The sequence below is a fragment of the Lampetra planeri genome, chromosome 11 (assembly GCF_965212315.1).
Source record: "Lampetra planeri chromosome 11, kcLamPlan1.2.h2, whole genome shotgun sequence".
Taxonomy (NCBI): Eukaryota; Metazoa; Chordata; class Hyperoartia; order Petromyzontiformes; family Petromyzontidae; genus Lampetra; species Lampetra planeri.
In genome coordinates, this window is record NC_136117.1 from 453,345 (window position 1) to 468,174 (window position 14,830).

Here is a 14,830-nt window from a genome sequence, read left to right on the forward strand (position 1 = left end):
ATAGAAAAGTATATTTTTAGACTTTTAGCATTGTGTACCCTCTGGAAGCTACTCACATGCCAAATGTCAAGTTTGTAGCATGTTGGGAAGTATGCTAAATTATTTAGGCAACTCGGGAAGGGAATGATGTGAGAGCTGAAAATTGTCGCGTTCCCTTAGAAATTCCAGACAGCCTAAGCTTTGCAAATTTCATGACGTCAGAGCTCAGCGTTCGATAGTTTTTGCTGCTTTACACAAACAGATGTATTTTTCGCTTTATATTTAAGAGCAAGCTGAAAATAGTCGCGTTGACTTAGAGAATCGAGACAGCTATGTCGCGCATTTGTACAGGATACACGGCCTACGCGGATGGTTGGGGGGGATGCATGACGTCAATAGGCACACTGCGTAACGCTGCCGCATGCGGGTGACATCACAGATGTGACGTCACCACTCACTTGCCGTCCAAAATATATTCATTTTTGCGCCCCCCCCGCCCCCCAAAATACAAAAGTCTATTTTTATACTTTTTGCATTGTGTACAGTCTGGAAGCTACCCACATGCCAATTTTCAAGTTTGTTGCATGTTGGGAAGTATGCTAAACATTTCGAACAGATACACATTCATTATGAATAACATATTTTCTTTGGCTAGGCAACGTATTGATCTGGCCAAATATATGTCGTAAACCCCTGTACCACTCAACATAGTCAAACAATTATCACAAGAAAATTATGAAAATGTAACATAATTAGCGCTATACAACTTCATACATTAGAGACAATTACATTTGTTTGGCTGTGCCAGGTGGTGGAGAATCTTAGGAAATTAGGTCAAATCATTATGTAACCAAACCAAAAATCAATTATGACTCGCAATCTTGGCTGTACAAACCTCTGTAGAAAAGTAACCACTGTATAATTTTCACACTTATTAGGAAAATATGGTTACTGTATATATAACCATGCTATTCTGCTGCCATGTAAAATATAACTATTTTATTTGTGGTGATGTGAAAAAAAACTACGACGTTTCGATCTCAATGCAAGCTTGCTTTGCGGTCGAAACGTCGTAGTTTTTGTTATTTTTGTTATTTTCTTTGAACCTATCTACGTGACTTTACCGAAAGACCCAAAGAATATGAATTCCTGCAGTCACGAAAGCTTTAAGTCAAGATCAAGAATCCTATCATCCACAATGTAATTTAAGATTTCCCAAGATTACAAGTTCATGAGTGAGTCCCAAATCTGCCATGTATGTCTGTGTTAAAGGACTTAAAATATATTTTGTATGAAACAAATAATGTGCTGATGCACAGCAAAAAAGTGTTTAAATATCATCTTCATTATCATTATATATCAGGAGCCTCTAGGGCAGGGGTCCTCAAACTACGGCCCGCGGGCCACATGCGGCCCGCCGAGGACATTTATCCGGCCCATGGTCGCTAATTGGGCTGCACTTCTGAGCACTAATTGGGCTGCGCTTGTAAGCACTCATTGGGCTGCGGTGGTGGGCACTGATTGGGCTGCGGTGGCGAGCACTGATTTGGCTGCGCTGGTGAGTACTGATTGAGCTGCGGCGGTGGGCACTGATTGAGCTGCGGCGGTGGGCACTCATTGGGCTGCGCTGGTGAATGGTTCAATGGGCTAATTGACTGGACTTGCCCCCCAGGTCTAAGGCTGCCAGCCCTCCCCTGGCTGCGCTTAAAAGGCTCTCCCTCCCTCAGCTCCCTCACTTGCCCCTCGGCTCCACTCCCAGTGATATTCCTGTGTGCTGGGGATATACTGCGATCTGTGAACAAAACTGCAGGTGTAATTAACTTTTTAATGGCACCCGCACCAGTGTGAGCCTGGGGTAAAAGCGGAGTTCCCCCAATCAGACTGCATTGATGGGCAGTGCAGTCTGTATGTCTCTGTGTGGGCAAAGTTATTACTGGTATATTGTTTTTGTAGCGCTGTATATATATTGGTATTTTACTAATAGCAATTTTGACTCCCTAGGAAACAATGATGTCAAGAAAGAGAAAAATTGACTCGGAGTGTAGGATATTCAAAGAACAGTGGACTTATGATTACTTTTTCATGCAGTACAAGGAAAGAGCTGTGTGTCTGATATGCCAGAATATAGTGTCTGTGTTCAAAGAATACAATTTACGTCAACACTATGAAACTCAACATAAAGATAAATATGATTGTTTGGTCGGAGAAGTGAGAAAAGATAAAATATTAAAACTGAAAAATACATTAACAACTCAGCAAAATACTTTTGTGAAGCAGAAGCAGCTAAATATTTCATCACTGCGAGCAAGTTTTCAAGTTGCCAAGCTAATAGCGTGCACTGGCAGACCATTCGTGGAGGGAGAATTTTTAAAGAATGCCTTCTTTCTGTTGCCAAAGAGATGTGTCCAGAGAAGGCCAATTTATTTAGTACAGTGAGTCTTTCAGGACCTACAATTACACGGAGGATTGAAGAAATGGGAGACAATTTGCATCAGCATTTGCAAAACTCCACAAAAAAACTTTCCTATTTTTCCTTGGCACTCGACGAAAGCAATGATGTTCGTGATTCTGCACAACTTCTAATTTTTATTCGTGGGACGAATGACTATTTCGAAGTCACAGAAGAGCTTGCTGCACTGCAAAGCATCAAAGGAACAACTACAGGAGAGGATATCTATGAAAAGGTTTGCCAAACTGTGAATGGTTTGGAGCTGAATTGGGCTAAACTAGCCAGTGTGACAGCTGATGGTGCTCCTAGCATGGTGGGGTCTAAGAAAGGAGTAATTGCTCGCATTAACCAAGAGATGGACAAACATAACCATTCTCATCCAATAGCCATACACTGCCTCATCCACCAACAAGCGCTGTGTAGTAAATCACTGAAGTGGGACTATGTTATGAAAATTGTGGTATCTTGTGTTAACTTCATTAGAGCTCATGCACTAAACCACAGACAATTTCAGGAATTTCTGTCTGAACTAAATGTTGACTATGAAGATGTTCTGTACCACACAGAAGTCCGTTGGCTGAGTCGAGGGAGAGTTTTGAAACGTTTCTATGACTTACTTCCACAGATTACAGTTTTCTGCTTTCAAAAAACAAAGAAGTACCAGAGCTCAATGATGCAGAATGGAAATGGCACCTTGCCTTTCTGACAGATGTAACAGAGCTACTCAACAGTTTCAATGTGCAACTTCAAGGAAAGGGGAAGCTCCTCTGTGATATGCAATCACATGTCAAAGCATTTGAAGTAAAATTAGGCCTCCTCATCAAACAAGTTAAGGAGGAAAACTTCTGTCATCTCCCCACAACTCAAAATCTGTTAGCGGAAAAACCATTGGTTGCAATTCCCAAACAAAACATGTGTGGATTCACTGGAAAAATTGCAAAAGGAGTTACATTTAGATTTAAAGAGCTTCATCTCCATGAACAGGACATACAGCTTTTCCGTAACCCATTTTCTATTGACATTGAAAATGTGGATACAATTTACCAAATGGAACTGGCTGAACTGCAGAATTGTGACTCTCTGAAAGACGCATTCAAGTCAAGCAGCCTTCATAATTTCTATGCATCTCTCCCCTCTGAGACATATCCTCATCTCAGGAACCATGCACTCAAAATGGCAACCATCTTTGGTAGCACTTATGTCTGTGAACAGACTTTTTCCAGAATGAAACATTTGAAATCTCCAACCAGATCTAGACTAACGGATGCACACTTGCATCACTTGTTACGACTAGCAGTGACAAATATGGAACCGGACATTGACCATCTCATTAGCCAACAGCAGGCCCATAGTTCCCATTGAAATACTGGCAAGTTTGTTGATTTAACATTACTTGTTCTTCATTTTAAATATTGTATTTGTTCCCGGTTTGTTTCTTCACTTCAAAATAAGATATATGCAGTGTGCATAGGAATTTGTTCATAGTTTTTTTTTTAACTTTAGTCCGGCCCTCCAACGGTCTGAGGGACAGTGAACTGGCCCCCTGTTTAAAAAGTTTGAGGACCCCTGCTCTAGGGACATCCATATCAACTCAACCAGAGCTTCCCACCTCAAGATTTAGCTTTTGTTTCTAGTTTGTGTTGTAGAAGACACATGTCAGGTATGAAAACATATTTACTGAGATATATCCGTTTAGTGGTGGGAGATCAGACACTTGCAAAGGGGCTTGTTTTGAGTTCTTAAAAATCGTATTTAGAATAATTATCTTCGAGCATGTGACAAGTATGTCTAAATTTCCATCCCAGTTTAGGTTTATGATCTATGTGATAGCTTTGTTTTTTGAGCCATGTGGTAGCTTTTGGTATTTATAATGAGCATAGCCATAAACTAAGTAATTATCTTTTATCAGGTTAGGCCCACTGAGATATAGAGCTTTTTTTCGAAGCGACCTGGCCACAAATGATAGTTCAATGAAGTGGCTTATGTAGAAATTTATAGCAGCAAAATAATCTAAACGCATGCTAACTCTAAATGTGGAGGAAAAAACAGTGGGACTCGGATAAAAATCCACACGACCACGTGGAGAACATGCAAACTCCAAATATACACGCGTCGGGATCGAACCCACAACCTGCTGTATACCAGGCGAGGTATTTAACATCTCGCCACCATGGCGCCCTGAATATATAAATACTGCTGTACAGAAAATAGGCAGTGAGGTCTTCTGAATTCTTGCCAAATACGTCACAAAGCTTTGGTGTGATTGTGATGCTGGAGTTCCCAAAATTATCACATTTCCAATTTTCTGATCAAACTTGAGTGAAATTCGTGCTAGTTCCTTCTAAAGTAGCAGAGACGCCACTTTCAAGTTGATTCTGCCTGTTCTGGATGAAATTGGATTTCCGTATGCAGCCTTGTGACTGTCAAACCACTTCTTTATCTGACCTATCGACCCCACGAAATGACTTCCAGACGTAAATGTTGAAAACGGCCACCTCATCTGTGAGAGGCTGACACGCCGTATGGGACATGAGCTACGAAACTGAGCTTTGCTGGGCTTACAGATGAGGGTTTGAAGGGCTTGTGGTAAAAAAAAACATTGACTTGGTGATCCGTCTCGTCATCATTCCACTGGAATAAAGGTTTTCAATGACATTAATTGATGTCTACTTTACAGGTCAAACTACACGAAAGCAGGTTTCTGTAGCTATATGCATGTTTATATAAACATGAATAGCGAGAATTATGGATGACTTAATCCATCGCAGTCGAATCGAATGGATGTAAGCTGCGCTTTCACATCCAAAACAGAACCTGACTAAATCCAAATGTTATATATATAAAAAAAAAATGAGAAATACACCAAATGACGACGTGCACTCGTTTATTTATATTCTGAGAAGACTGCTGCCAGTGTTCAGTAAGGATAAGCAGCATATCTATGGGACCTTTTGGCCAGTATCAAAATTATGAAACCAATTAGAATAGGCTTAATACATTGCAATAGGTATCTATTTTGTGTTTGAACATCTTAACACCTATATTCTTTAGTTCTTTCGGTAAAGTCACGTAGGTATACAATAAAATAAATCACGACGTTTCATGTGCAACACAAGCGTCAGTCAACAGGTGGGAAAGCATGGTCTGATGCTGAGGCAGACTGTTTTAAAAGGTTTGAAATGGGTGTAGCCTAAGGGTCATAAAGAGCTAACTGGGGCTAGTGATGTTAATGTGAGAAATTAGCATGTAACTGTAGAAAAGAAGGAAACCGGCTTCCTAGACGAGGGCACGGAAGTGGCTATGTTAATGTGAGAGATTAGCATGTAACTGTAGAAATGAAGAAGGAGAGCGGCCTCCTCGACGAGTGAGTGCAACCCAATGGGTCTAATCCAAAGGGCCTGTGAGTATGAGTGTGTAATCCAAAAGACGTGAGCATGAGAGTGCAATCCAAAGGCAAGAGAGTGCAATGCAACGGACATGTGAGCATGAGAGAGGCATAGAGAGAGACACACAGAGTCGAAATAACAGCTGACAAAGGCAGGTAGGATGGAAACATCACAGTTAAGACTTTACCTGGTTAATAACGTCCTTCAAATGATTGCTCAGTTTGTACCCATCCTCTCGGTTGAAGTTGTGTCCGTGTTTATATATCTGGATGGCTTCATGAACAAATCTCTGAAGGTAGCCGGTAGGTTTGCAGAGTACCTCCGTCTTGGAAAAATCTATTTCGTGTGAGCCCACAGCGATAAAACAATGATCGGCAACGGTAGAGATATTGGTCCTACCGTGTTTCAGATCTGCCTTGTGTTCACGGACGCGGTCCAAGACATGTCGTTTCGTTTCCCCAATGTAACTGCTGCCGCAACCACAACTCAGTTTGTAGACACCAGGGTATTGCAAGACGAAGGTACTCTGCAAACCTACCGGCTACCTTCAGAGATTTGTTCATGAAGCCATCCAGATATATAAACACATACACAACTTCAACCGAGAGGATGGGTACAAACTGAGCAATCATTGGAAGCACGTTATTAACCAGGTAAAGTCTTAACTGACTGTGTTTCCATACTACCTGCCTATGTCAGCTGTTATTTCGACTCTCTGTCTCTCTCTATGCCTCTCTCATGCTCACATGTCCATTGCATTGCACTCTCTTGCTTTTGGATTGCACTCTCATGCTCACAGGCACTTTGGATTACACCCGTTGGGTTGCACCCACTCGTCGAGGAGGCTGCTCTCCTTCTTTTCTACAGTTACATGCTAATTTCTCACATTAACATCATGCTAATCTCTCACATTAACATTACTAGCCCCAGCCACTTGTTTGACCCTTAGGCTACACCCATTTTAAACCTTTTAAAACAGTCTGCCTCAGCAGCAGACCATGCTTTCCCACCTGATGACGGACGCTTGTGTTGCGCCCAAAACGTGATTTATTTTATTTTATACCTATGTGACTTTACCGAAAGAACCAAAGAGTATGGATTCCTGCAGTCACGAAAGTTTAAATCAAGATCTTAACACCTGTTTTATTGCTTTTCAGGAATTCTACAGAACACTTCACTGCCTATCTTTACAGATGCGTGTGTATGGCTGTGGTATTTCTAAATACCATGTATATTCTAAAAATTACTCCAAAATGTAATGTTTTTAAAATATCTTTCACTGAGCTAAAATAAAAACGTATTTTTTACGACACAATTTAAGCAAAATCTAAATACTTTTTGGTTATTTCGGTAAAGTCACGTAGGTGAAAAAAAAAATAAAGAATAAAAATAACTAAATTAAATCACGACGATTCGGAGGCAACACCTACGTGACTACCGAAAGAATCAAAGAGTATGGATCCTTGCAGTGACGAAAACTTCAAATCCAGAATCAACAACGCTGCTTGCGTTGTGGCCGAAACGTCGTGAGAATTATTTTATGATGTTATATTTTTATTATTTTATTATTTCCCTTCTACGTGACTTTACCAAAAGAATCAAGAAGATGAATCCCTGCAGTCACGAAAGCTTTAAATCGAAACAAAATATAAATCTTAAGGTGGATATTTCCATGGATATTTGTTGAGTTAAAGTGGAATGACCATGTGTTCTCTTAAGCCATACACCATCAGGTTATGGCACACTAGCTTCGTTTATGAGTGTGACAATATTGTTAGATTCATTTCAAAATTGCCACTCGCAATTAGTGACTGTAAACAGGGTTTCCTCAAAATATATTGGCTGATATTCCATGTTCCGTATTTTTGGACAACTTTTGGGGAAGCCGAATAATTATTTAAGAAATTTGGAAATAATTTGAAATATACACTCCCGAGGCTCAACAATGTAATCGTCTGCCATGCAATGCTGATTTGCTGCTAGTTGTGTATCCACGCTGTGCAGAAATATCACGCCCCAGAGGCAAGTCCCCATTAAGCAGAGATAGTCCCCATTTCCTGCACAGTCACGACCGTAGCATTTGATTGTGCGTTCAATATGTCGTGTTGTGTAGAATCACTCAGTCGGACACTTTGTTCCAAGTCACCTACTTACACTTTATTACACTTTACTACTCTTGCACCAGTTATAGGCACTCCTATCTCGGTCTATACGGTCACATTGTTAACTAACTTCCCCTATCTACTTTACACCTCGCTGACCTGCCTGCGGCAGCTCTTCCTCTCAGCAGCTCCGCACTCACAGCTCCGCACACAGACCGCAGCTCACACAGGGCTTGCACACAGCTGCGCTCACACAGAGCTTGCACACAGCAGCGTTCACACAGAGCTTTGCTCACACAGAGCTTGCACACAGCCTGTACACAGCCTTTCAGGCCATCAATCACCCTTTATCACACGTCTCCAAGGCGACATCTCCGGTACCAGCGTACAACCCCGGGCCGTCCCTGTCTGCAACAGTTTCTCCCGTTAATGAGGTGGAGGTTTGCTCGTGCAACCTTACGTTGCACACGCGCCTGCCTGCCCTCGGTTGCCTTCGGCCAGCAGTGCGCACTGCGTATTTTAACACACTACAAATAAATGGTTCGTAATTTTCAGGGGTTTTAGTGTTATTTTACATCGGAACACCCCACCTGTGCATTAGCCTGGTATTTCGAGAACATATTTATACATGTTGAACTTGTTTCTTCGCACCGTATGTAGACAACTCTGCTAATCGGAGGTGTGGGGGAAGGACTACACAATAAATACAAACAGCAGTACATATGGCTGCATAATGTCAGACTGTTCTTGTTTTTTTCATATTATGCATTTATTATTATACTTGTTTACCCAGGAAAGTCCCTCTGAGTCTCAAAACTCATTTTCAGGAGGGTCCTGGCAAATTCTCCCAATAGGGGAAATGTGGCTCTGTGTAATGCTATTTGAGTAGTTTGCAGTCATTTTCCAGCATATTTGGCCAATAATAGTTGCATTGTATATGGTTTAATTTTGGGAGGAAATCGGAGAACCCAGAAGAAACTCATGCAGAACAGGCGAAGAGCATAAAAGCTCCACCTAAAAAGGTTCCCGAGATGGTAATCGAACCCAGACCCTTCTTGCTGGGAGGCACGAGTCTTACCACTACGTCACCCTGCTGCCCTAAATATGCATAACTCTTTGTCTTTATTGTTACAGTTACTTTAATCAGGAACTCGTGTCTGGTACAGCATATCTACGGTATTTTCTTGAAAACGGAGATATTCCAAAACTGGTTGATTCCAGTTCTATCACGGTAAGCAGTGTATTCTGAATTAATTATACGTGTTCCTGTAATAATAATAAGTACATTTGGTGTTCACGCCATTCTTATAGAGCAAGGATATCACGAATGCACTATGTTTCTCAGACACAAGCTGCAGTAGTTTAGATGCAGTGGGTGATGTTACTGTAATAAAGGACTCTCTCTCACATGACCCTAACTCCTCCCTCTCCCCACGTGACCCAGACTCCGCCCCCCCTCAATCCTTGCTCGCATTACATGACCCCCCCCCCCCCCTGATGAAAACCCAGCCGTCCCTGGCTGCAATAAATATAATTAAATAATGCGAGCAACATTTTAACCATCTGGCATCACTGGACAATGGAGAATATAACAACGATAACAAGAACAATCAACGAAAGGAAAGGGATTTGGAACGCGTGCGGGTCGCCGGCCTGTCACGAACGGGCGGCGGTCCCCCCACAGACCGAGAACGCGACGGGGTTTTAAGATTGACGGGAGTAGAACCGCCCGCCACTGTTGGAGGCCTGTCAACGCCAAGGTCCCGTTCCCCAGAGAGACCCAAGTCCGGCGTCTCTGGCAACCGTGTCTGTGGTGGGGTTGGAGGGGCAGCGGGGTCAAGTGGCCTCGTCGCCGTGGTAGGCCCACCCAGAGCAGGATTCGCCACATCCGCCTGCGTCACGGCTGGTTCGTCTGTAGAAGGCACGACAGGCGCGCTTGCAGAGTCAACAGGCAAGGGCAGAGGTGCGTCGGGTGCAACAGACACCGGCAAGGCAACATCAGGGGATGACGCATCCGTCCGCGGGGCCACGTAGGGCTTCAACCTAGACGTATGGACGTACCAGTGCCGGGATCCGAACCGAACCCGCGCGGACTGCGGGTTAGGGACTTCAATAAGCTTAACCGGCCCCTGCCATGGTTTGTGAAGCTTAGGGGAGGTCCCCGGCCGCACCTGCGGGCAGTGCAGCCATGCCATGTCCCCCACTCGCCAGGGGCATGTACCGGTCGAGCGTCGGGCGCAACGCTCGTTTCGCGCCTGGGTCTTGGCAGTAGCCAATCGGGCCCCCTCCCGTGCCTCGGCGACGCGTCGAACAGTGTCCTGAATGTACTCGGGGAGAGGTTTAACAGGACCCTTCGCCCCCGTACCCAGCTGTACTTCCACCGGCGGCACATTCTCGCGGCTATACATTAGAAAAAATGGAGAATACCCTGTGGACGTATGAGGCGTCATCCGATACGCGGAGAGTACCCCAGGTATATGCAAGTCCCAATCAGCTTGTTTTTCGTCAACCGTGTGACATAGCATGGCCGACAGCGTCCGATTAAGCCATTCCACCATGCCATCCGTCTGCGGGTGGTAAGGAGACGTACGAACCTTCTTGGTTCCCAGAGCAGCGCACACTTCCGCCAACAATTTAGAAGAAAAATTTCGCCCCTGATCCGTGAGTAGCCTCTCCGGCGCCCCTTTGTCCAGCACATATCCAAACAGGAAGGCGTCCGTGATAGACGCCGCCGACTGGTCGGGTAAGGGCCAAGCCATTGGCCAACGGGAAAGATATTCCACCCCAACCAGCAAAAATGTATTACCCCTAGCGGATGGCGGGAAAGGTCCCAAAATATCCAGCGCCACCAACTCGTTGAGTCGAGGCACCTGTATAGACTGCACCGGCGGCACATAAGGGTTTTTAGGCGGCTTCCGCCGGGCACACTCGGGACACGCCCGAATGTGTCCGATGACATTCGTCGTCATGCCGTGCCAGAAGTAGTCTTGCTGCAATGTTAACAAAGTCTTCTGCACCCCGAGATGTAATAAAGTGTCGCCGTGCAGAATCCGAATCAATTCGTACCATAACGACGACGGTACTACCAGACGCCAGCGGTCATGCAATCCCTCCTTCCACATGAGCAAACCATCCTGGAGAGCGGCCCCCAGCGTCCCACCGGACAGCAATCTCCCCGCTCCCTTCACAGCCCGACTCCATAAAGCCCCCAACGAGTCGTCAAGCAATTGTTCGCGAATCCATATCGAGCGCGGCAGGTTCAGAACCCCATCGGCCGGTCCTGGGCACACCGGAGCCCCAGGCACCTCGACAGCTGACACGACAGGCCGAGGGGGTAGCTGAACCGGCGTACACCTATTCGTACCCGACGTGCAAGTGCAAGGGGACCCCTGCGGTAATCTGGAGAGCGCGTCCGCATTCGCGTGACGCGACCCCTTCCGATATTGTATGTCGAAGGAAAATTCCTGCAGGGTCTCCAACCATCGTGCCAGTTGGCCAGATGGTTGGTCAACTCTCAGGGCATATTGCAGAGCCGCATGGTCCGTGCGCACAATAAACGAACGGCCGTAAAGATACGGCCGATATTGGCGGAGAAAATAGACAATAGCCAATAGTTCGCGGCGAGTAACGCAGTAGCGGGTTTCTGCCGGGGACAGTACACGGCTACCGTAGGCTACCACGCGTTCCACGCCGCCCTTGGACTGTGACAGAACGCCCCCGATCCCAGTGTCACTAGCGTCCGTATCCAGAATAAAAGGTCGATCAAAATCCGGATAGTCCAATGTCGGCGCCGTCGCCAACCGATCGCGTAGGCCCTCAAACGCCGCTTCCTCCGGCGGACCCCAACTGAACCTCCGACCCTTACCCGTAAGGAGGTGCAACGGCCTAGCGATCATAGCAAAGTTCGGAACGAACCTGCGATAATATGAGGCGAACCCAAGGAAGCGACGTACGTCCCCAACTGAGGCTGGGGTCAGCCAGTTGCGGACGCACGCCGTCTTCTCTGGGTCCGTGGCCACCCCGTCCGCACTGACTGTGTCCCAAATAACGCACGGATCGTTGCAGTAGGTGACACTTTTTTGGTTTGAATTTTAAATTGGCGGAGCGCATCCTAGCAAAAACCGTCTCCAATCTCTGCAAATGTTCGTCAAATGTGCGGCTAAAGACGATGACATCGTCTAAATAAATCAAACATGTCTCCCACTGCAGACCCGTTAACACCAGCTCCATCAACTGCTGAAAAGTGGCGGGAGCCGCATTCAAGCCCATCGGAAGGCAATTAAACTGAAACAATCCCTGCGGCGTACGGAAAGCCGTCTTTTCCCTCGAGGACTCATCGAGGGGAAGCTGTCAGAATCCCAAGGAGAGATCCAGTGTTGAAAAAAACTTCGCCCCAGACAAGGCATCGAGGGAATCGTCCATACGCGGCAGGGGGTACACATCTGCGACGGACACCTTGTTCAATTTTCGAAAATCGATGCAAAATCGCAGTTTCCCATCCTTCTTCTTCACAAGGACTACTGGCGCGCCCCATGGACTGTTAGACGGGGATATTATGTCAGCGGCCAGCATGTCTTCCACTGCACCGCGAACCTGATCCCGCTCCATCGGGCTCAACTGATGCGAGTTCAACCGAATCGGAGCGGCATCCCCCGTATCAATGTGGTGGGAAAGCAAGGAGGTGCGTCCGAAGTCAAAATCATCCGAGCTGAACACGTCGGAATAACTTGGCAACAGCGCGCGAAGCGCGGACCGTTGTTCTCCGGTCAGGGATGAATTTTCCCCGCATAACTCGGCAACCCAACGATCATCCTGCCCCGTAGGCCCCGAAACCCCCCCTACCATGTCCCTGCGGGTCCGGTTGTCATGGGTCGTGAACGCGGTCGTGGCGTGAGCCAAAACCGTTCAGGCCGGGACACTGACATTCTCCGCACTCCCATTTAGCACCTGTAAGAACGGGGGCTGGCCCGGCCGGACAATCGTTTGTGCCCCAACCAGCGCTGAGCCGCCCGTTATAGCCATGGACGGCGATAACAGAACCCCCGCTGCTCCCTCAATGCCAGGTACTGGCTTCCGATATCTCAACGGGATAAGCATCTGCGAACCAGGTGGAAAGTCAACAGATACCTCGGACAGCGCCTGTACCTGGCAAATAGGGGCAGGCCGGCCCCACGGCGACGGAAAGAACAAAATTTTCCGCCCCCCTGGTAATTCAATGCAATTTTGATCAACCCTTATTTGAATGGGCATTTTTGCCAGGAAATCAGTCCCCAACAAACAGGGTACCGCGAGGGACCTAGAGATCAAAACGGTCCCTGAAGCTGACACCCCCCCCAATCGATATGTTGGCGTCCACCTGGCCCACAATGCCCATACTTCCCCCGTTCGCCGCTATGCATGAATCATAAACCGCTCGCACTCTCCCTGGTGGAATGCCCAAAAGATGGAAAATGACATCCGAAATAATGGTCGCGGACGCACCGGAGTCCACCAAAATACGCACCTCGACCCCCTGAATAGAACCCGTGTACTGTGGACGACCCCGTAGCGGCCGCAACTACCCTCCGTGCCAATCGGCACCATTGCGTCAGCGAGTGACACGGGTCAATCGGAGGCACCTCGTTGTTAACGACACATGGACCGCGCGGCGATGGTGATGCATGAGGTGACAGGCCTTGCCGGGTGTCTGATGCGCACCGACTTGCCTGTCCTGGCTGGTCTTTTCGCGCGACGTCCGTGGTCGAGGCCTCCTGCTGGGGCGGCCCCGGGATGCGAGCCCAACAGTCCCTGGTGAAGTGGCCCTTACGGCCGCAGCGGAAACACTCCACGTCGTTTCGGCGCGCGGCACCCCCTCTGTCCCGACGCTCCCGCGCCGGCGGGCCGGACCTCGGCCCTGTTCCCCCCCGAGCAGGCCACTGGGCGGAGGCGGCCGTCAACTCCTGCGGACCCTTGTCGTCAGGAACGTAGACCGCCTTCTTAGGATTCCACCCCGTAGCACCGCCTTCAACGATGGGGCCCCCTGTCCAAGCTGACACCTGTTTCCAGCGTCAGAGATTAAATTGAGCGTTCAAGCACTTAGCCGCAGCACGGGACGTCAACTTATCATGGCTGCACACTGGCATGGGGATCCCCAGGTCTCTAGACAATTCCAGCATCTTGCCCAACACAAGGGGCTCCAACAAATCCGGCTCCGTCTCGGGGTATGCTGCCATCGCCAGTTCCAGAACTGCGCCTCTGAAAGCCACCGGCGATTCATCAGGCGCCCTTTGCCGCTGAACAAATCTACGGTGGGCATCGTCCGGAGGCTCGTACGCATCCGCTATTTCCTCAAAGACACCCTGCAGCGTCCTCTTCTTGTCGGCCTTGATGGAGCGGAAGAACCGGACGGACTCGTCGTCGAGAAGTGTTGGTAGGACTTCCAGGGCCTCCGCGTCCGTCCATTTGGCGGAGCGTACGGCCGCTTGAAAACGGCAGGCGAATGCGCTCCAATCGCTGCCGATGGAGAATTCTTTGACCGTTGTTAAATGACGGCTGCGGGTCCTTGCTCCGCCGTCCTCCGCCGATGGTGACTCACGCGGCAGCGACAAGATGGTGTCACTCCGCAACGTGTGCAAGATGGCGGCTTCCCGCGGCGGAGGGCGCAAGATGGCGGCTTCCCGCGGCGGACGGCGCAAGATGGCGGCTTCCCGGCGTTCCTCCTCGGCCACGCCCAAGATGGCGTCTTCGTGCCGCGTGGTCGAGAGGGCTTAAGGCGACGGCAAGGCCCCAGCCCGCTGTTCCCCGCCGGGCCTCCCCGAAGTCGTCGCCGGCGTCACAAGGTCGCACAACTGCGCCAACACCGTCTTCAGCGCCTCCAGTTGAGCCGCCACCTGTCGCCATCTGTCCTCAGCGTCCAGTCGCGCGGATGGTGCCAC

At 47.8% G+C, this 14,830-nt stretch overlaps 1 protein-coding gene across 13 annotated transcripts in view; it reads left to right on the forward strand.

The window, feature by feature from the left end:
- LOC144721414 (complement C3-like) overlaps positions 1–14,830 on the forward strand; it is a 366,684-nt gene that overhangs the window by 98,103 nt on the left and 253,751 nt on the right. For all 13 annotated transcript variants that reach the window (XM_078599020.1, XM_078599027.1, XM_078599021.1 and 10 more), the window contains one exon: positions 9,051–9,147. In XM_078599020.1, coding sequence (XP_078455146.1) covers positions 9,051–9,147 — 97 coding nt within the window. The remainder of the gene's footprint in view (positions 1–9,050; positions 9,148–14,830) is intronic.